The 24,885-nt window shown below is 25.7% G+C and overlaps 1 protein-coding gene across 1 annotated transcript in view; it reads right to left on the minus strand.

Moving 5' to 3' along the window:
- Positions 1 to 1,527: 1,527 nt before the first annotated feature.
- LOC136075240 (multidrug resistance-associated protein 1-like) overlaps positions 1,528 to 24,885 on the minus strand; it is a 64,179-nt gene continuing 40,821 nt past the window's right edge. Inside the window, exons 13-19 of the mRNA XM_065787780.1 lie at positions 24,054 to 24,180; positions 20,746 to 20,847; positions 19,267 to 19,413; positions 14,293 to 14,451; positions 13,617 to 13,783; positions 10,970 to 11,164; positions 1,528 to 1,742 (exon numbers count right to left, since the gene is read on the minus strand). Of these exons, the coding sequence (XP_065643852.1) occupies positions 1,628 to 1,742; positions 10,970 to 11,164; positions 13,617 to 13,783; positions 14,293 to 14,451; positions 19,267 to 19,413; positions 20,746 to 20,847; positions 24,054 to 24,180 (1,012 nt within the window). The 3' untranslated portion in view covers positions 1,528 to 1,627. The remainder of the gene's footprint in view (positions 1,743 to 10,969; positions 11,165 to 13,616; positions 13,784 to 14,292; positions 14,452 to 19,266; positions 19,414 to 20,745; positions 20,848 to 24,053; positions 24,181 to 24,885) is intronic.

A 24,885-nucleotide genomic window follows, 5' to 3' on the forward strand; every position in this document is an offset into this window, starting at 1 on the left:
CAAATATTTTTACTGATTTCAATTCACTAAATAAAGAAGCTTTTATGATGATTTTAGGACGTATTTGGAACAACTGGGCCCCAAGACAATCTATAATCAAAGCTGCAAGACGTGTAGGAGTAACTTCCACATCATTAAGCGTCAATGACATGCAACAGGACAAGTTTGCACGAGCTGCTTTGTGTATTGATTTTCCAAAAAGTGTTACATCCAGTACAACAACTCCTGGAAGTTATACTATTAAATCTCCTGATAAAAGAAAAAATTCAGCTCAGTATTGGAAAGAAAAGTTTGAGCGTTCTCAAGAGCTTATTCAAGAGCTGAGCGAAAAAAGCATTCAACTTGAAGAAATTCCTGGCTTACTTACAGTACAGAAAGTTAAGCTGAAAGTTTCTAAACTTACTACAAGGGTTACGCAGGTTCACGGATCAATGAAAGGAAAAAATGTGTTGGACTTAGTGAAGGTAATTCAAGATAATAAAAATCAAGAAATAAAAGATAAGGAAGAAAAAAGATGGAACAAAGAAAAATAAAAAGAAGCATTTTTACGGTGTAAAAATGAATGCAGCTGTGGAAAAGGTGTGTGCCATGCCATAAAGCTACAGCAATGCTCTTCTTGCCACAATGTACAAAAATCTGTCTGTGGAAAGTTATCTTGTAAAGTGGATGGAAAAAAACCAATAATGTTATTAGCTGCTGCAGTAACCAACAACTCACTCAAACGTAAGGTTATTGAGCATGAAAGTGATGAAGATACTAGAAGTTAGAAGGATGCACCAAGAAAGTGACCTTACAGTGATAAGGAGATAATTCCATTATTCTTAGTCAATTAGTTGATCAACTTATTAAAGAGTCAATAGTTTCAAAGATGTATAAAAACACTTTTAAATTGTCTTAAAGACTAAAGAGCAACATTTCAATTTTTTTTATACAAATAACTAGCAAAAAAGTAATTTTACTTGATTGTTAATAGAAAAATAAGTATTAATAGAAAAAAGCAAAACTCCATTTTAATATTGAGTTTTTGATCCATGTATATATGTTTTTTAGTAAGGGACCCCAAAGACCACACAGAAACTCTACTTTGGTTAAGATAAAATATTTTAGCAACTGTCTTTTTCATTTATTTTCTTGTGTTTTTTTTGTAGAAGTATGACATAAATCTTTACAAAAAATACTACTTTCCAAACTTAAATGAAAATTTCAAGTATTTATGGACTATAATGTCAAAATGTTATTAAATTAAAAAATTTTTTTTTTTATTGTTTTTAGTATAATTTTCAAAAATTTATGCTAATTTGGTTATTTTTAACAGTTTCTTTTCAAAAAACTATCTTGTCTAATAAAAAAATCTATTTTGCTGCTTGATAAGGCTTTATCTATGAGTTACAGGTGCTAATGTGAGCGTGTGGCTTTTGGGGTCCATGAGTTTTTGGGGCCCGTCTACCTGTACATGGTTTTTATACCACATTTTTTATCGTATTACGATTAAAAATAAAGAATTCAACGCAAACAAAACAAAATAGGAACTTTTTAAAACCTTTTTTGTCACAAAACAATAATAATATATATTAAAAAAAAAGAAGCAAAAAGTAGATTACTAAAAATTTATATCAGCTGGAAAAAATTACTCTGCACTCAAACCAGCATCTTTCATCATTTTGTAAAACTCGCCTTGCTGTTGAAATAAAATTTTTGGAGAATCATACTCAATAATCTCACCAAGGCTGAGAACAATAATTCTAAAATTAAAAAGAAAAATCAATATATATATATATATATATATATATATATATATATATATATATATATATATATATATATATATATATATATATATATATATATATCAAATATGTTAGTGTATTTTACAAAAAGAACATTCAATTTTCTTAAAAACCAGAGCAGTAATAAATATACACAATAGGTTCTGTTTTAAGGACCGGTTTAATTTAAAATTAATATTTTTTCTTCTTTTAATTGCCAAATATATTTTGGGAGCATAGTCTCTTTTGAGTATTTTTTATGTTTAAAAGATTGTTTATAACGTTTGTGTAACGTGTAACGTTTTTTCCATTCGCCTTCGGTTAGCCAATATATTGTTTATCAGGGTTACTTTGTGAGAAAACAATGCATTTGTAAATAATATTTTTTAATAAGCATTTGCCATTCATAGGACAATCAATCAATTCAACGGAATACATGTAGCTCATGGAATATTCAAAACACAACAGGTAACAGAGCTTCAAACAAGACTGAACAAAGACAGATGAAAGAACAAAGACTGAACAAAGACTTAGCAAAGACAGATGGAACCAATGTCAATACTGGTCATTCATGTGGCTCCATTAGATATTTGAAAATTTTCTAGGAGTTCCATTACAGTGGGATATTTGCATTTTACATCTATATGAGTTATCTATCTTTATTAAGGCATATTTTTATGAAAATTGATGGAACTACCAAAGGGCCAGATAAATCTTCTGGAGTTATTGGCTCATAGCTGAATGGCGATGTTTACAAATGATGTGTTGCTAAGTTTAGATCAATTCCAAACCCGAAATTTGTCATACTAGAAAATAAAGTAACTAATGACCTGACAACTGACAGCCTTTTTAGAAGTTGGACATATGAACAATTCTCATTAGCGAACATTAGCATGCAGAATCTTGTGGTATTATATATCTCTTTCCAAACTTACTAAAAATCAAAAGCTGATCGCAAAATTTATGGTAAAGGTGTATTTTCCTAGTTGGTTTGGTATTAATATTAATAAATATTCAACTGACGGTTAAACTTTTAATAATATTAAATATATAACAATTCCAATTTCCCAATGGCACACAATTCCACTGATTTTAAGACAAATTGAAGATAAAATACTTGAGTTTATTGAAAAACCACTCAAGTTGAGACAGCTGTCTCAACTTGATTTTTACTGCGGCACTCCTAGGAGTGCCGCAGTAAAAATGTTGAAAGAAATTTAAAACATGTTACTGAAGTCTCAGCATCTGTTAAACATGATCGCAGAGATAGAGTTATAGGAAAAAAATGTCTATGTCCATACATAAACTATTTATGTATGGACATAGATAGTTTATGTATGGACATAGGGGTATTAAAAGCATTGTCATATTTGTCATACTTTTGCAATTTAGTTGAAATTAATTAATTTCAACTAAAAAACAATAAAAAATTTAGATTTTCGGCAATAACTTTGTAAATATAGTTTAAAAAAAAAAATGTTATTGCAACAAAACATGTTCTAAATATAGGGGAAAGGCGCCTATGATGGTATACTTAACTTTGAGGCATACTTAACATTATTTAGCATCCTGAAGACCAAGAACAAAAGTTTTGATATAGATATATTCTTTGTTACATGTAGAACAATAATAACTCAAGGAGTTTTCATCAGTTTTATTTTTTTTTTAGTTATTATTATTTAAAAAAAAAAAACACAAGTATGCCATCATAGGCAACTACTGCTCCTATGACAGCATAAGGGAGGATGGGGCTGGTTAGCATCAATGGTAACTTGACAATTTCATTTTACCTTAGAGTCTTCCCTCAGAAATGCCAGAAATTACGTGTAATCACCTAATTAACCCTTTCGTGCTACACAGCAGCAGTCTAGAATTTTGCGCATGCGCATAAGAGGTATTGTGTTTTATGTGTTTTTTGAACCAAAAATTTTTTAGTGAAGTAAAAATTCCTTTTTCTTCACTAACAAGTATGTTGTTTTTATGAAAAAAAAAAAGGTTTTCTCCACTCGTCAATATTACAACACACCTAACTCGCAAGTATGCCATCATAGGAAGATGTTATGTCTGCCTTGTTCAAAAGATTAAATTAAAATAAGTATTCCACTAAATGCATAAAACTTGGAAATAAAATGCATGAAAACTTTATTTCTACACAGTTAATAATAAAATCACAATCTTAAATATTTAAAGGGAATAAAACTACATTAGCACATCCCAAAATCGATTTTTGTTGATTATAAAAGCAATATTTTCATATAAAACAATACAAAAAAAGTTCATGGCAGAGACCACGATGTTAGACTTTATCAAAAGACTTTAATTTATTTATTGCCCGGACAATTGATTCTTGTCATACCACATCCATATGATGAGTGGTAAAAAATCTTTTGGTTAAAATGATAAATGTTTATAAAAAGACCTTGCTCATTATGATAAAAGGACTAATCAAATATTAATTAGTTAATCAAGCCTTCCTTTTGAGACAATAAAAAAATATTTCTACATATTATAGATTTTATCAACACTTTACCCTTGTAAAGTGTTGATAAAATCTATAATATGTAGAAATATTTTTTTATATATGTTTTTTATATAAGTTTTTATATATGGTAGGCTTGATAACTTTTAGAATTTTGCTGATAAGATACAATTCAGTAAGAAATTATGGATTCCTAAAAATGGCTTTAGCTAAAACTTAAAAAAATTTCAAGCCACCAACAACCTAGGATCAACACTGATTTAAAGGGCTTTTTCAGAGCTCTGTCAAAAGATTTGTAGCAGATCCTATCAATTCACCTGAGAAAAATTATGATTGGTGTAGACAAAATGTTAAAGGAATATATTTTTAATAAATTTGTTACATTTCAAAAAATACAATTAACGTTATTCCACTAGTTCAATGATTTCAGGAACGCAACTCTTGGAAATAGGGTCGGCATTCGGCTATGCCGACCTCAAAGTGTTTAAGGTCGGCAAAAAATTGCCAACCTTGTTTCTATGCTTTATGGTAAGACCTTGGTATCAACTTTTTTTATTCTAACCTGATGCCGACGTCTAAAAGATTGAGGTTGGCATATTATTGCCAACCTCATTTTTCCTAATTCCAAAGGTTGGGAACAAGAATACAATTTGTATACAATTTGTATATAAATGTAAATGTTTCAGCAATGCCGAAGACCCATACAATTTCATTTGCTTCTTATTCACCAGGACTTTATATAGCAAGTAATTATGATGCAAAGTGGTTTTTAGGCAATATTGTGAAAACATCTAAAGAAAATCAAGATATCTTTATCAAGTTTATGAAGCAATCTATTTCCTCAAAGACTTTTACTTGAACACATAAAGAAGATATTTGCAACAATGCACATTCTATGCAAAATTTCATCTTTAAAAAATCAGCAACTATGAGATGTTATAAAACAACATATATAGTAACATAACTGTATAATAACATAGGAAAATTGTTATAAATTGGATTTATATATTTTTATATTTCATAATTATTTAGCAAGTTTTAATCTACAAAATAGAAATCTGTAAGTTCACAAAATATATTGAAACGTTTCTTTATTTTAAAACAAAGCTAATATATACTTAGGTAAGCTCTGTTTATATTCTGAGGCTTAATTACAAGTTGTTTTATTATTGTTATTGTACTTTGATGAATTTTTTCTTTAGTTATCAAGTTCTGGCAAGTTTCTTTGTTCATTTTTAATTTTTAATAATTGTTTTTTCAAAACACTTATTTAAAATTTTATTCTTTTTCTTTTGGTGTATGAATAAAATATGGTTTATATCTAGAAATAAAGACTTTTTTTAGTGTATTAACCGATTGGTTTGATTTTCGCCAGTATCTATTTCAGTTTTACTAAGTGAATATGAAAAGTAATATTTATGAGATTTTTTTATATTAAGTAATAGGGTTTCTCATTTCACGTAAATTTAGCATTCTGGTGTGTAAGTTATTTATCCCGGGATTTCCGTAATAATTTTTAATATAATAACAAGCGGTTTCTGACACAAATTTATCTAAGCACGCTAATCTATTTACTATTAAAAATAAAATATTGTTTTAAAAAACATAAACAATCAATTGATTTGTCACTTAATCGCGAATGTGAATTTTTTCCCTTAAATAGACCTGCGGCAGAAAAAGCTCTTTCTGATTCAATTGATGTTGGCTTGATGGTCATTAATGTGGAGTATATTCTTTCTAAACTTTTGCTATGCTTTCCAGTTGCCTCAAAAAGTTTGATTTCTTTTGTGATATTTTTTAAATTGCTAATGTCTAGAGCTGCTTTTCTACTTTTTTGACATTACAAATAATTGCATCCAATTTTTGTTCGAGTGTCAAAATGCTTTTGCCTAATAAATTTGGAGCAACAGATTGAGGTATTGATGGGTAAGAAACCATGCTTTCATTATCATGACTCACTTCAACTATTTCATTATTTGATATACTAATGCTAGCATCCTTTATGTACAACCTGGTATAAATTTGTTGTTGTTGTTGCTTCTCATGCATGTTTGGATGGTAAGAGTAGTTTGGAGTTGATATTTGATTCATGATTATAACTAATTGGGTTGTTTAAAAATTTTAGTAATCCAATTAAATTGGAATTTCTGTGTTTTTCAATTCTCTCTGCACAGATTGAAGCAGTTTATTAACTATCAAATTTATTTTCTCCACCAAATCGTCTAAGATGAATATCATTACACCTTCTACGTCTAGTAGAGTAGCATTACTTCTACCAAGTCTTTGTATTCCAACTTTTATCGGTTGCAGAGAAATTGTTATGGCGTTTATTATCGCATATTCATCTTTAGAGATATTCAGAACTTCTTTAAAATCGATCATTGCTTTTAGTATACGTGTTTTTACTTTAAGGAATCTTTCTAGCACTGCAACAAGACTATTCCACCGTGCTTTGACATCTAATATCAGCTTCAGTTCTTTATGAAACATAGATTTTCGTAGATTTGTAAAACGTCATTTTTAAGAGGTGATTTGCAGAATATTCAAAGCACTTTTTAAACCTTCTGAATTGTTAAGGCTATATTTGTGCTATTTTGTAAATCATCAATAAACATAACGCCTGTTGAGCTGTATGATTCATCATTACAGTCAAATACATCATCAAACTCATCGTAATCACTCAAACATTCATCGGAATCTTGCAACTGCAATTGAAATTCAATATATTTTGCTGAAGAGTCTGATTCTTTGTAAAGAATATCACGTACTGCCAAATGAAGTTTGTGGGCATAACACAGCTGATGTTCAATACCACTTAGAAATCAAAATTTTTTCATTACGGATGCTCAGTGACACTAGCTATGATGTGCTTTTTAATTTATAAATTGAAATCTGACAGTTTATTATTTATTAACAAAGTTTAGTTCCAAAACTTTGTTAATAAGTAAGTTTACATTTAAATAACGTTGATTGTTTAAAGACAAATTTGACTAACGATAAAGAAAATTGCGACCCACTAGACATTTCTTTTGTTATCTCTAAAACCACAGTTTTTTTTAGCAAATCATATTGTTTTTTTATGATACTCATAACATGGGATGGATTTTTTGGTAATAACATGCCTTTTTCAGACAATGATTTTCTAATGAATTCACTTTTTGTTATGGCATTTATTGAGAAGCCATTCACCGTTGCTAGCTTTGACACAATTTCCTCAATAGTCTGCTGTTTAACAAACAATATGATTTTCTTTTGCACAATTTTAATTTCCAAACCAATATCTTCTTGTAGACGCTTCATAATTAAATCCAAATCTTTATGTGCCTTTTTTAAATGACGAAGGAGCCCAGTTGTCGAAAATCCTTTGCACATTATCTTTACATTGCACTTTTTGCAAATTGCAGATTCGCCAGATTTTTCTTTACTGCCATGCTTTTGATGCATTTACAATTAACATGGTATAACTAAATTGAGTCGTAAAACAACTAAAGGTAAAGTTACAAATATTTCATGTATGTTATCTTACGTAAGACTTTATATGTCTTTGTTTGCCACTTTTTAATACAAAAATTATTAAATATTTCAATAATTCAATACAGAAAAAGTTTAACTGTTCAATAATTTAGAAGTTTAAAAATTAAACTTACTGTTTTCATCGCAAGAAATCTTTTTTTATTTTTTACTCATATTTTATAATAACGAGAAAAAAGAAAACATCGCATTGCAAATTGCAATGCATTCTGTTAATGGAAATATTTATTTTCGTGTCATCAAATTTTTTTTTCAGGTACTCTGAAGTGTGCTAACATAATTATAATTTTGGTGGTGAGGGTTCTCATAACTAAATTAACATAATTAAATTCTGTCTAAATTAATAACATTTTTATCTTAACCATAGCAACTGCAAACACATTTATTGTTTATTATATATAAAAAATTAAAAAAAAAAATCCAGGAACTAAGTTCTCTTAATGTTCTGTCGACCATGGTTTTATTTGTTTGTCTACTTTGCGAGAAGTAGTTAAGGAATATATAAAAAAAACAAATGTTCTTTCTCTTTTATTTTGTATTTATTTTTGTATTTTCTGCAAGTTTTTCATATTTTATCAAGATTTCAAAACATGATTTCTTCTGATTGATTAAAGCATTTGATCTGAAATTTTCAGGAAATATTCCTAACAACATTAAAATTCATTTAACAGATTCATTTTATTTAGTTATTCTTAAAACTCATTATTTTTAGTTTTAACTTCTTTAGATTGCTTGTAATTAATATAAATTTTAACTTTAACATAATCTAAAGAAAAACTGCCATATCTATACATATAAAAGGAGTAATTAAAAGTCTGTCAAATGGAGTAAGATGATGTCATCAACAGATATGCAATGTTTGATTTATGATTCTTAAGTCTAAATCAAGATAGCACGTTTTGCAAACACAAGAATTAAGTGTTTTTTTTTACACTGTTTTAGCACCATTGATTTTTGGTAAAATTTTTTATAATAATTTTTTTTAAAAAACATTTTTTATTCTCTTAAGTGATAACATTTCTGCATATTTTCAACACATATTTTATTTTTACAAGTCCACAGCTATAAATAAAGCAACAGCAACTAATTGGCATTTTTATATTAGTAGTGGCTGATTTTGTATTAGTAGTAATGAAATTTTTATTACTAAGTTAGACATGAATAAAGGAAATATAAGAGTTGGTAAGTTTTCAAGTTGATATGATTTTTATTTCGTAAACAATGCATTATAATGAGAAATTTCTCTTGCTTTTTTCCCATTTAAACTGTGATTGTTAATAGTAAATACTTTTTAATTTATTAAATGTTATATTTATTAAACAATGTTATATTTATTTAATAATGTTGTATTTACTCAATAATGTTATATTTTTATTTAATGTTATATTTTTATTTAATAATGTTATATTTATTTAATAATGTTATATTTTTATTTAATAATGTTATATTTATTTAATAATGTTATATTTTTATTTAATAATGTTATATTTATTTAATAATGTTATATTTATTTAATAATGTTATATTTTTATTTAATAATGTTATGCTTATTTAATAATGTTATATTTATTTAATAATGTTTTATTTTTATTTAATAATGTTATATTTATTTAATAATGTTATATTTATTTAATAATGTTATATTTTTATTTAATAATGTTATGCTTATTTAATAATGTTATATTTATTTAATAATGTTTTATTTTTATTTAATAATGTTATATTTATTTAATAATGTTATATTTGTTTAATAATGTTATATTTATTTAATGTTATAGATAAAAATACTACTATTACAAAACATTTTGTTAGCAAGAAGAAAACATTTTTTATTATACAACACAATTTCTAAAACTTTTAAAAAATTAATGAAATTAACAATTTTTTAACTAAGCTAGTATTTATTTTAAGGTATATTTATATCTTTACATTTAGAATTATCATTTGGTGGTAAAGGTTTATTAAGATCTGGTAAAGTTTGGTTAGGTTTAGTGATGTACTTTGACATATTTGTTTGCTTTATCTAACTTTTCCGAATTATTTAAATATTTACAAATTAAGGCAACAGATATCTGTTTAAATTTTTGTATAAAAAATATTTGGTATAATTTCAACCAACAAATATAATTTTTAATACAAAATAAAAGTAATAAATATTAGGTGTATAAATAAAAGTGATAAATATAGGTGTATAAATAAAAATAATAAACTTACAAAACAAAAATAATAAACATTAGGTGTATAAATTTAATAGCTGTAAAGAAATACTTTTTAAAATTGAAAATGATTAATTTGATATTGTTTTTTATTTTGGTTGAAATTACTAAAAAGAAAAAACAATATTAATTTATTCATTTAGAACAAATAAAGGTACTAACACTGTACTTTTAGAAATCGTATTGTTAGTTAAACCTCTGTAAGATGTTCATTTTTTAAACCATAAACTAGTTGACCAGGCAAATGAAAACCACTGGTGAAAAAGGCCTTTCAGTCTATTAGTCATTACCGAAAGCAACTAAGTTAAAAAAAAACTTCAATTCAAAAGTACAAATCAAGTAACAAGTTATTTCTCTAAGGACAAAATATTCATTGTACTAATTACAAAAACTTATTGAAATACCTTTTTTATTGCAATAACAAAATATTATTAGATTGTTATCATTTGAAATGTTTTATTATGTGACTGAATTCAAGTTTTGAAAAGTTATATAATTAGCATAATTAGTAAACTTTATTTTTGTTATTTTAGCAAAAATTAACACGTCATATTGCTGTGATCACGATCAGTGATAATAGTTACGACTCTTCAAATATAAAGGACTGAAATTAATTATGATGCAATACAAGGCGCAACTTTTTTACAGAAACCAACAATACTTATCTAAACCACACAAATGTGATAACATGGATGCAGATTTTTTTTTTAATCAACAATAATATAGATGAAAACTTATTTTATAGATATATAATATAACAATAATATAGATGAAAACTAATATAGATGAAAACTTATTTTTTTAAACCACACATGTGATAACATGGATGTAAAACTTTTTTTTTTAAATCAACAATAACATAGATAAAAACATTTTTTTTTTAATTTCAACCACAAAAATGTGATAACATGGATAAAGAACTTCTTTTTTTTAAAATCAACATTAATAACATAATCATTGTAATACAAAATATATACTTGTCATAATCCAGAATTGTGTTTAATCGATGAGCAATGCACAATACTGTACTAGACTTAAACTCTTTTCGAATAACTTCTTGAATGAATGCATCTGTTTCAAGATCCACTGAAGATGTAGCTTCATCTAGAACAAGAATCTTACTTTTTCTAAGCACTGCACGGGCAAGACACACCAGCTGACGTTGACCGACACTAAAATGATTAAAAAATTATGCTTTAAGTACAACCATATTATTTTATATAGAACCATTCATTCATATAATAACATAATTTTAATTATTAAGCCAATTAAATTTTTTATTTGGAAATAATTTTATTTTATTTAGCATTTTAATAAATTCATTATTTAACCATTTTAACAATATTTAAAAAGATAAATAAATAAACAAGGCTATGGATAAGAAATATTTATTTTCCTCAAGAAATTATATTTTTAGTAAACTTTTGTCTAATAAGATATTAGAGAATATAGTAAGAAAATCAGTATTAATTGAGTCATAGCTGAAGTAATTGAGTCACAGATGAAGTATATTTAAAAACATGACTAACAAGCCATATTATAGAGATTATAAATTATAAATAATTAATTTGTTTCTCAAAATAAACAGATATCAATATTCCAATTAAATAAACCAAATATTTATTAAAAAAAGTTTTTAAAAAAGTTTCATTGATTAAAAATATATTTTACAATAGAAATCTCAGAACCATATTTTTTTTTGTTGAAACTGTAACTGTTTACCTTGTCAGATAACCAGTATACATTTCCTTGTCAAAGAACCAGTATACATTACCTTGTATACATTACCATATAACAATTATTATAAGAATCTTTAAAAGAAAATAACCAATGTAATAATAATGATAATAATACATAGCTACTGTGTTTTGCCAGAATAATGGATAAGTTTGCAAAACACTTGCTTAGCTGTGCAACAAATTAATATATTAGTAAAATTTTTAATATTCAAGAGTTTTTTAGTCCACCATTCACCATTAAATAAGATTTTAGTTTTTTCTTATAAATGTGTTTTTATTGCCACGGACAATTAGAAAATGACACCTGGAAGTATATTCCAAAGTGTAGGACTATAGTGGGATAATGCTCAATAACCAAAATGATTACTGCAGTGTCCTTTCTGACATTGAGTAATGAATTAAATTGCATTATGATGTTGATGCTTCCAAAAGATTTGTGCATTATTAAAAGGACCTTGAAATAGATTCTTACTCCGATTTTCAGTCAATGCAAATTATTAAATTCCTGATTGTTTACTTGGTGTTATGTAGATCAAACTATCAATACTTTTTATGTTTATTTTTTTTTTAAACTAATTTAAACTGCCTCGTACGAATATTTAATTTTTCAAACTTATCATTAACTTGCGTCAAGCGAAACCTATTTTCTGTTTTATGTATTTATCTTAATGTTTGTTTTCTTCTATTTATGCAAACCTGTAAATGCCTAAATAATTTAAATATGATATAATATATATATATAAGGAGTTTTAGGAGTCACTGTGATGTTATGACCTTCTTGAATTTTTAAAACTAATTTAACTGCCGAAACAAATCTATTTTTCTTCACAAATGATGATATTATGATATTTCGATCAATTGCACTAGTGGTCTTACATTTTCGTCCTATACCAGCCACACTAGCAACGGTTCCAATCAGATTATGCTTCTTAACAATTGAGAAAATGAAGGTATACATTGACTTAAATAACATTAATGTTTTGGAATGGTCATCTCAAAGTCTGGACTTGAATCCAATAGAAAATTGGTGGTATATTTTGGAAAAGAAAATTGACAACCTAGCATTTAGATTAGGGCATGGGATAATATAACAACAGAAGTGACCCAAAATTTGATCAACTCAATTACAAATTATCTAGATAAGGCCATCAAGGCTAAAGGAGGCCCCACTCGATACTAATTTCCATGGAATTTGATTAATTTGACAATATTTTTAAACCGTACAACTATTTTTTTTGCAGTCAATTTTATGCATCATTATATCAATTGTGTAAAATTCAAAAGGTTTGAAAAGCAATTAATTCACCAATACACAAATAAATTCTTAAAACAATGCTTGATAAGATATCTAAAAAAACTTTTAAATAATATAACGGACAACTTATTTTTTTGATGCAATTGTTAAAATTATGATTTTTTTTTAAGCGTACGATTATTTTTTTTGCATACTGTATATAACTGTAAATAGAAAAATAAAAGTTATGTTTATATTAGTTATTATTATGCAACAATGGCGGAAATGGTGGCAGAACTAACAATGGTGGAAATGATGGAATAACTTCAAGAAGTTAAAAATCAATAGTCATCTCAATCAATATGGTGGTGCTACACCTAAATTGTTTCTTTCTGAAGCAACCTCAAGTAGTAAGTGACTGGGGCCTGTCCCCGTCCCTGGCTAAAATGAGTCTTTTTTCAAACCCGGAAAAACCATAAGATTTAGCAGGGGTTGATAGCCAGGGCTAGAAATTTACAATTTTTTATATATTACAATTTTATGCCTTATTCATAAAGATTTGTGTTTCAAAGTTAAAAAGTGATCCTTGAGCCTTTAAGAGACAAACAAAAGTATTATAAGAATAGAAAAAGAAAAAAAAGCCAATATTACCTTAGGTTTTCTCCTCCTTCAAGAATCTCATGTAACAGACCGCCCACCAAACTTGATACATGTGACTTTAAATTTGAAATCTCTAAAACTCTCCAAATTTCAGCATCATCGAATTGATTAAATGGATCAATATTAAAACGTAATGTCCCAGAAAAAAGCACTGGATCCTTAGAAGCAAAAAAAAAATGTTAGAGGATATATATATATATATATATTTTTTTGGTTATTCACCTCTATAAGGCCGAGAAGGCCACAACAGATGAGGAAGCTACTTAATAGTGGTTATAACCCTCTCATAACTCTATAACTCCGAAACACGAACCTTGAGGAACAAGGCCGCTGCGCGGAGAAACAAGTTGAGCGCGGTACTACCAGGGATCGAACTCGGAACCCCTCGCTTATGAAGCGAGCGCTTTACCACTACACCACTACCGCATACAAATATATGTATATATATTATATATATATATATATATATATATATATATATATATATATATATATATATATATATATATATATATATTCTGTTTTTACATACAGTTACCTATATAACAGAATAGAATATACTTTATTCAATTTTCTTTATTATAAAACTATTTCATAGAATAAAATGTTTTTTAAAGACTAAAAACAACATTTTTTGGAAATAATTGTAATAAAAAGCAAAAATTACTTGTGGTATAATAGTTATTCGAGATCTGAGATCATGTAAACCAATTGTTGAAATATCAACATTGTCTATAAGAATGCTACCTGATGCAGGTTCTATAATACGGAAAAGAGCATTTGCTATTGAAGACTTACCAGCACCAGTTCGACCAACTAAACCAACCTGTGTAAAATTTAAAATAATTTAATAAAAGAACTAAAATTGTTTTGCTAAAATTTTTCTTATTTGTTCTTTTTTTAATACAATTTTTTTTTATCTAAATTATGTGCTTTTTTTAAGTTATACTTTTTTTGTGCGAAAAGGATCATATTGCGTTTTTACTTTTATAAATAAAACCAGTAGATATATATATATATATATAATATATATATATATATATATATATATATATATATATATATACATATATACATACATATATATATATATATATATATATATATATATATATATATATATATATATATATATATATATATATATATATATATATATATATATATATATACATACAGCCTCTTGATAAAGTTTAAAAATAGTAAAGTATATGTTAGGTAAATCCATAATTTATAGAAAATGGCATAAACAAATGATATACACAAAGCAAAGATTTTATTTATCTTATATACATACACATGTATGTATATAACATGGATTAAATCTTAGCTTTGTGTATGTCATTTTTTATATACACTTTTTATATGCTTATAACTAACTTTAAAGATTAATTTGGATTTCATAAAAATTTGACTTTTGAAATGCTATGCCTTATAAATTTTTCAGTATTTAAACAAACTACTATAGCATCTTTTGATGAATCAAGAAGACCACCTCTACGTTATGATCAATACATTTAATATATCTTTTAAGTTTTCTGCAAACAAACCCACCTATATAACTCATCACTTCTTCAGAATATTTAAAAATTTGTGACTGTTCCATATTCTTTATTGGTGTAATACCCTCGTTAGCTAAATAAACAGTTAAATTAAAATTAAATGAACTTCTATTCTTGATGATTTTACAATTCTTCTTACTGCAGAAGGTAGCTAACTTGTAGCTAACTTTCTCGTAGCTTTCTGGGGTAAATAATTCCCATTTACTATGTTTTCTAATTAGAGGTGTACTAAAATCACGATTACATTCATGTTAACTACTTGGAATATTTGGACTATTAAATACTAATCAATATATGATATTTGGACTATTAAATATCAATACACATCTCAACTTCTAACAGCACAGACATTTCAAGTTTGCTAAATTGATCAAATTTCAAGTTTGCTAAATTGAATAAAAGATTAATAAACTTTAACTTTTAAGATTTGTTTAAAGAGATTGGAGCTTTACAATTTTTACCAAAAAATCTCCAACTTTTTATTAAATGCTAAACATTTATATTCAAAAAATGGACGTCTGACCTGTAAATATCTAAACGTTAATGGTTCATAACCTTGAAATTCTTTTAACATAAATTTACTTTCACAAATCTCAAGTAGATAGAACAATTTGATTTAAGGTTTGAACTGCCAACTTCACTTTCATCTATTGTAGCTGCCATTCCATTTGGTATAACTTATAGAAATGAATGTCTTATAAAAGTTTATGAAACTCCAGTTTTGTAAATTTTAACAATAAATTCAGAAATCTTTGCAATTAAGTCCATTTGTTAAAAAACACCCAACTGAGAGTTACTGAGATATCTAACTTATCTAATGTTTATTAGCAGCAACTAACAAAACAAAAGCTTCCTTAGCAACTTCTCAATTAATATGCTTTCAAATTGACATCTCATCGGTTATCAAACAGTTTGTTAGATTACTTTTCAATTTTAAATTCATTTATTTTTCACACTTTTTGGCGATAAAAAAAATTTACAGTCGTAACTTATAAAAAAATAATTACATGACCGGGGCTAGAAGAAGACAAATTTAATCTTATCATTAAGCCCCAAAATCTTATTCATCATTAGTAAAGCATGGCTGTCACACTACTATACCTCCTCTGTACACCTTCCATATACCTCCTTTATCTATTTGAAATAAACTACTATACCTCCTTTGCCTGTATGAAGAAAATAATCATATGTTTTCACTAAACAAAAACGCATTTTAATGGAAATATCCACAACAATGAAGAATATTTGAAGTTTTGTACTTCTATTATTTTTGAAATAAATCTTTTGTATCAGGATTAAGACTATCATTGTAAACCATTGTAGCTTACTCACTAATTAGTGGAGGTGCACCGATGCCTATTGGTACAGGCAGATGCTGATGCATAAGCCCTAAACTCGAATTTGTACTTTTTTCCTTTTTACTAATAGATAAAATCAAACTTTTTTTTTCAAATAAAATGTTAACTGTCAATATTAATGCTAGCTTATTTGCTTAAGTTTGTTTAATGCTTAGTTGCTTTGCTCATTGTTGATATATATATATATATATATATATATATATATATATATATATATATATATATATATATATATATATATATATATATAAATTTCTAATATATTCAAGGAGCTAATCGCTCAAAGTAATTTCTAAGTTTTGCTAAAAATAAAAATACCATGAAGAGGAACATCTTGCAGAAAATATTTTTGTTACATTTTACATTAAATGTACATTTCTTGATTTCAAACTTGTTTCTTTGTATAGTTTGGATTCAGAATTCATATAATTACTTTCCTAACTTATAAAAAGACACTAAATGCAGGGAGCTCCTGATAAAAAACAGTTCAAATATTTAAAGATTTAGTGGTTGCAGATATATCTTTATAATAACTTAGGCTTATAAATGCATTTTGGTTTATGAAATATTTATATTTTTGAATATAATATAGAAACACAAAAATAAAAAATCTGATTTTTCAATTAGCATCAGCCAATGGTTACCAAGACCAATGCCGATGCATGGGCTGAATGGTCAATGCATCAGCAGGCTGATGCAGATGCATTGGTGCACCCCTAATAATTAGAGGTTTCATTGATTATATTTTATATTTTTTTCTTTGATTTAAAGCTTTTGTTACATTATACATCTGATTTTCTCTGTAATCTAATGCATTTAATATAAAAGATAACTTTTTGTTGACAATTTTCAGATTGTCTAAACTTTGTTTATGCTATCTTCTGAAAACAATCTTTTTACAATATTATTCACTTTTCTTCAAAAGCATTCTGTAAAATATTTAAAAGTATTCTGTAAAACTGTCTTATTTTTATTTTCCTTTCTTCAAATATTTTTTCAAACGTATTGAATGTTTTAAATATTTTCAAATGTTTTAGAGAATCAAAAATTGTTGGCATAGCATCAGTTTAATGTCATAACCAAATGTTTTGATTTCATCATACTTTTATCTTCATAAAAATGATCTAAACAAATATAACTTGCTGAAGAGGGGACAAAATTCTTTTGCTTTGTTGCAATAGCCCAAATGCTCTTTAATCTGGGTTTAAAGGAAATCTATCAAGATTTATGGTATTAATTACACATACTGTGATTGTCTTTTAAAATCTGCATAACGAATTTTTATTGAGCTTTTAACAACAAAATGTTTAAAACTTATACAAACTATAATCCTATTTAAGAAAACCTTGAAAAGAAATTCATGAGACCAGCAGATCTAGTTATTCATCAAAAACTGCATGAATAAACCATTTCAATATTAAAATCAAAATTTTAAATATATACCACATCATATATGCACATTATAGATAAAAATATTTTAAGAAATATTTAAACCGAATAACAGAAAACAGGAAAAAAAAAGTTTAAGCCATATTGTTTGTATTATACAGAAAAAACATTTGTCATCTTCCAAGCCATAGAAGTGATCAAAAGGACCTATGAATGATATATTTCATCTTATTGAAAGTATAATTATATTTTCTTACTTATTATGTAATAGATCAGTATAAATACAATGACATATTTAAAAATTAAATGTCGTTTCTAAAGATACAGCAAAGTCAATAAATGTGTTTATTAACATTAAAAAAATTAGTGTCGAAAAATTGGAAAAGAATATGATAAATAAATTTTAAATAAAATTAAAGTGAAAAGAACAAACAATAAGAAACAGAATTTTTCTTATTGTTTTTTTATGACAACACTTTGAAACAGAGTTTCAAAGTGTTGTCATAAAAAAACTGCTTGCTTGACAACTACAAACACATTTTATTGTATACGCTTGAGCTTGTGAATTACAAGCTTTTAATAGAGCCAAAACTGCCAGCAATTGTTCTCAAAAATTTATTTAAAATATTAAAAAATTTTAGAAAAAAAAAAATTTTAAGTAACAACTTTAGATTTCCGATTTTTTATTTTTTGAGTTTTTTAAAAACAATATTGTATTTCAAAAAAACATTTTTAAAACCGAGTTAAAAAAAAATTATTAAAAAAATATTTTGTTGTAGTTCTAAATGCTATGGCGTTAAAAGAGTACTTTACATTTAGAAATAATTTTGGCTTTAAGAAGTGTCAGACCTTATGATAGTTAAGCATTTCTAAATAAGCTGTTATGAGCATTACAAATATACAAATATTACAAATAAGTTTGTTGCATTACAAATAAGTTTGTTAAGAAAAGTTTCACTGCACCTCTGATGAATGAGATTTGCATTGAGCAGGTCTTTTCTGCACTCAAATTACTGATATTGGAGTAGAGGTCCAATGTCAGTAATTTGTATTAAGTGGTAATAGTGCCGTTATTTTTAGTAGCATTTTTATTTGTAATGGTAATATTTATGGTAATACTTCCATAAAAAAGGATGAGTAAAATGAGATTTTTGGCATAGAGATTTTGGCTGCTAGACTACACCCAACTTTGTTTTCAATGTATTATTGTACACAATCTAGAAGAGAAAGAGTTCAATATGACAATAGAAAAAGACCCAGCCCAGATATGACAACAGTATTCAGTATAAGAACAAATAAGATATTTATAAAGGTAAAGATTAGAAAACTTACTTTTGAAGAAGGCTCCACATTAAATGATATATTCTTTAAAACCAGATCTAAATCTTGACGATATCTTAAACAAAAACTTTGAAACACGATGGCACCAGCACTTGGCCAATCATTCTGAGGTCGACTATCATGAATAACTGCAGCTGCCTAAAATAAATAAAATTTATATAATACCTACTTATAATTGTTTATTTTCTCAATTCAAATATATTTTATATATAGTACTTTATATATAATATTTAATACACTTTATAAATAATACTTATAACTTTAATCCAAATAAAATAATGTTCACAAATTTAATCAAATTTTTTTTTCTTATTTTAAGAAAAAATTATTGATTTTCAACTTTTTAATTATTATATTTTATCTGTTAGATTATTGGTTTCTATCTCAGCTGATTTTTATTTTAAATTCCACTTTTTCTATACTTTATTTTGAATTCTATTTTTTTATACTTTATTTTGAAATTTAATTTTTTTATACTTTAGCACCTTTTAAAGCTATACTTTAACAAAACAATACAATGTACCTTTATATTTTTTTTACTTTTATATTTACTTGTATACTATACAATGACGCTATTGTTGATTACAATTTGTGCATGCTTTTTCTCATTACATTTTGTTCTTTTTAAATATCTGTAACCTTTTTTATATTCGTATTACTTATTCATTTTGACAGAACTTGCTAAAGAAATTTCATATTTCTTTGTGGATTTTTGATTAATTAACATTAATGCAACAACAACTTACATTAAGTATTTAATTAAATCAAATTAAAGTTAAATAAATTATGATTATTTGTGAGAATTTTTGTTCAAAAAATTGGTCAATAAAGAGTTATAAAATGCTGACTCATTTGTTTTTCGCTTTTGAAATCTACAACAGTGGCTGAAAGAAGCATGGTTGTTTGCTTCATTAAAGCTTTTAAAATGTAAATAATTAGAAAAAGTATAAATAATTAATTTATAAATATTTAAAATCATTTATATAAATTTAAATAATTAGTTTGAAAATTCATCAAATTCATAAACAAAGATTATGCCAAAGAAATTCTGAAGAAAACAAAACAAAATTTTTCATTAATGTTTTACTATTATCTACTCTATTATATTACAGTATTGTACTATATTATTATATTATTTATTTTATACTGAATGTACTATTATTATATTTTATTTAGATAACAAAAATAAATATAACAATTCAAACTAAATAATTTATTTTACATAAACTTTATGATGCAAATATTTATTTAAAAATATAAGTTTAAACTTGCAATACTTTGGTGTAGAATAATTTAGAACAAAATTACAAACCCATAAGAAAAACTTCATAGTATAACAAATAAATATATAAAAAATAAAAACATATAGGCATATAGGTATAAAAAAAACATTAATGTATAAATTTTACAAAGATTTACAAAAACTATATAATGTCAATAAAAAAAGCACATGTAAATAAAAAGCATTACCTCACTAGGAAGGTCAATGTATTCCTTTACTCTCTCTACAGAAACAATATTAGTTTCAAGTTCACTTGACATTCGCACCAACCAATTTAATGTTTGTGTAATCTAAAAAAAAATTTAATAACCTTTTTTACCTTTTCTGTTAAAAAAGGCATTTTATGGGACACCTACAACCGAATCACAAGGTCATAGATTTTTTTTAAAGAAATAATTTCAACCATAAAAGATCTATACACTCATATATACAAAGATAGTGTTCATTTTCAAATCAGTGTAATATTTTGCATAGCTTCTTGTCAACATAAAATTATAACTGACAAATATCAAGAGTTACATTATAATGCTACACTTAATGTTATAAAAAATTATTATTAATTAATAATACTATGCCATGGGTACAAATTACCCTTACTTTGCAACAAGTTCTTTACCACCCAGCTAAATTATTATTTATTAATGTTTAGCCTTTATTTTCTTTAAATAAACTGCCTTGAGAATTTGAGAAAGAATTGAGGCCTTGGCAACTTATTGATCTTGATGCAAACAACAAAGATATGCAAAACTATTCAAAGTTTCTCTCTCATAAAACATCATTTAGAGAACACCTAACAGATGAATTGTGATATCTTGTGAGAGATTCTAATATCTTAAACTAAATTATTTATGTTCTCCTAAGTTATGCCATGATTTTGGCTCAAATAAGAATACAAACAGATCTTATGTGTATGTATTTTTAAAACTAAAGAGATATTTTGATGATGTAGGATTTGAAAACCTCATTTATGATTGATCATAAAGTTGTTTACACTTTTTACTGTTCTTACTTTTCATCTTCAAACTTTTTAAAAACTTTTCTTAATATTTTCAACATATTTATAATATTATTTAAAATAGAAATTTGATCAAGCACATGTTTTTGAGTACAAAATTTCTAATCGATAAATATTAGGAACCAAACCCCAAATTAAGTTTACTTTGAAATTTTTATTTTTTAAGTAAATTTAATAAATTACTATTTTAGCTGTCATTTAAAAAATATGATATTATATATATTATATATATTTATATAAATATATAATATAAATATAATATATACTTATCAACACAAATTTGTCAAAAATACCTAAAGATGTAGTTAGTCCACAAAAGAAAAAATTATTAAAAAATTAAAATTTTCTATAACCAGAGAAAAAATATTATTCCAACAGTTGTTGAATTAATATTTTTATTTTTATTCTCATTAGGTTTTATAGAACCATTGCACTTCCATTTCAATATTTTTGTATTTTGGATAAAAGTTTTTAGAGCATGTAGGGGCAGGTACAATAAAAGGATGAGACTTTGCTGAATGACAAGTCAAGTGAAAATGAGTTTTGGTAGATATAACTATAGAGATGATAGTTCCTTTGAGTAGCGACCATGATAGTATTTGTAGAAGAGAGAAAAAGATGTAACTATACAATGATGGGAGAGAGTTTCAAGCTTGACAGATAGAGCAGGTCAAACTACATTTACAGTGTATTTTTTGAATTTCGTCTAGAAAAGAAAGAGCATCATTAGAAGAACGAGCCCAAATATGACAATATAAATATGGAATCAGAAGTAAGAAAATGATGAGCCCAATAAAGAGAAGCAAACTTAGCAGATGCTAACTTAGCAATGGATTGTATAAATAGTTTCCATGAGAGATCAGTAGTGAACGATATTTGAAGAAGACATAAAGAGATCTCATTGACAGAGTTGCTGTACATCAATATAGGAATGTCGACAGTGTTACTGTAGTTGTTTGCAGTAAACAATCGAGTTTTGCCAGATTCAAAATCCATGTGTAAATAAATATGTTATATTTATTTTATGCAGTTTCATGTCAAAAAAATGTTAAATTATAAAGATTATGAAGTTGCTGAGAGAAAAAAACCCTCACCATTGCCTAATTTTTGTAATTTCAGTAAATTATCAATGCTCTGAGATATTTAAGTTGTAAAACACAATAGGACCAATATGTTATTATAAAGAGAAATACTAGCCTGAACATTTATTATTTAAAATGTGACGGCATAAGTATTATATTTTCATTTTTTCAGCTCTTGCTTATCTTGGTTTTTACCATATACACAAACAAATTTTGGTTTTGTACAAGAATGCTGATATAAATTCTTCAAAAGTCTTTTAAATAAAATTATTTATACAAGTTTATAGCTTTTTGTAAAAGAAATTAATTTTTTTTATTTAGATTTTAAGTTAACATTTTATTTATAATTAAAATTTTAATCACTTTCATTTTATTTCTCATTTTCTCAAAAACTAATAATCTAATTTTTTTTTAGATTATTAGTTTTTATCTTAACTATTTTTAATTACTTTAAATTTATAATTGTTTATTTGACACAATGATTGCAAAAAGTGATCAACGAAGCCATCCAGTTATGTAGACCTGAGAGATGTGATAATAGAGTCAGATTGTAGATGATTTCATTGGGTAAGAATCAGAAATGAATATAAAAACTATTTAGTGGAAGGAACAAAATTTCACGACCTGGGGATAGGGGGGATCATAACTCAAGCTCTAGTAATCCTAAGCATATGATATAACAATGGCTTATGAGTTAACAAGTCTATATAAATCCGCTGGTATAATAATAGCTCCCATGAATAAAAGTATTCTACAATATAAAACAAAATAAATTATAAAAATAATAAAATTGTAGTAATATGATAATAAATGATAGTTTGGACAATATATAATGAAAAAAAAAAAAATGCACGCCATTCCAAATTAGAACCCTGAATCTTCAGTTTACAATGCAGCGCGCTAATCCACCATGCTATAGTGTTGGTATGCTTTCTCCTAAAAAAGAGGTTTATAAATGTGGTACAATTCGTGGTCTAAACACTGGACAATAAAAAATTAAAAACTGAATACCACCTGTGTCACAGCAAAATTTATAGATATGGTTAATGTAACAAATATATAATATAAAGCTCACAAAGCGCTGAAATTCATGAGTGTAAGAGGTAAAATATTTTGGTACCATCATAACCAATTAGAATTAAGTAGTAGATGAATGGTGATCCCTCTCCTCAAGAATGCACTTTGATCGACATTTTTCAATTTATTTCTCATACTTTGTTTTCATTTTTTTTTTAGAATATTAGTTTTTATCTTAGTTATTTTTTGTTAATTTAAATTTAATTTTTCTATATTTCATATATATTTTTAGACTAATCCAAAGTTATTAATTACATTTAACTTTGACTTTTTAAATTACATATCTTACAGACAAATAGTTAGGATGAAATAAAGCTCTTACCTCAAGTGCATAAGATATAGATAAACCAACCATTCCTGGAGATAAAGTTCCTCGTTGAATAATGCAAAACAAAGCTGCAAAGAAAGTTATGAGATGACCACAGGTCTCCAAACGCATTGCTAACCATCTAAATTAATATTAAGTTTTATAACTGATAAAAATCTTTAGTTGTTATATATGTGTGTGTGTATATATATATATATATATATATGTATATATATATATATATATATATATATATATATATATATATATATATGTATATATATATGTATATATATATATATATATATATATATATATATATATATATATATATATATATATATATATATATATATATATATATATGTATATATATATGTATATATATATATATATATATATATATATATATATATATATATATATATATATATATATTTATATATATATATATATACACACACACTAATAAAAACACCTATCTTATTTTTTTCTTCAACAACTTGTTTCTCAAGCAGTAGGTTCATCAGGAAGAATGTCTAAACATCTAAAAATTCAAATTATAGAAAAAAAATTTAACAGGATGTTGGGAATCGTTATAATTAATTATATAACAATGTAGTTATTTTGCAACCAGAAAGTTGCATCAACTATATTAAAATTAAAAAAAGAATTCTTTAGAACTAGGTTAATTTTAGTTTGGTTATTTGTTTTTTATGATTTTTTAAAAAGGTTTGCATGTCTGCATAGTATAAAAAGTATACTATGGTTACAAGAAAAATAGTATACTATGGTTACAAGAAAAATTTGAAATTATTATTCATGTGGATCAAAAAAATTTACTAAA

The sequence above is a fragment of the Hydra vulgaris genome, chromosome 01 (assembly GCF_038396675.1).
Source record: "Hydra vulgaris chromosome 01, alternate assembly HydraT2T_AEP".
In the NCBI taxonomy this organism is placed as follows: Eukaryota; Metazoa; Cnidaria; class Hydrozoa; order Anthoathecata; family Hydridae; genus Hydra; species Hydra vulgaris.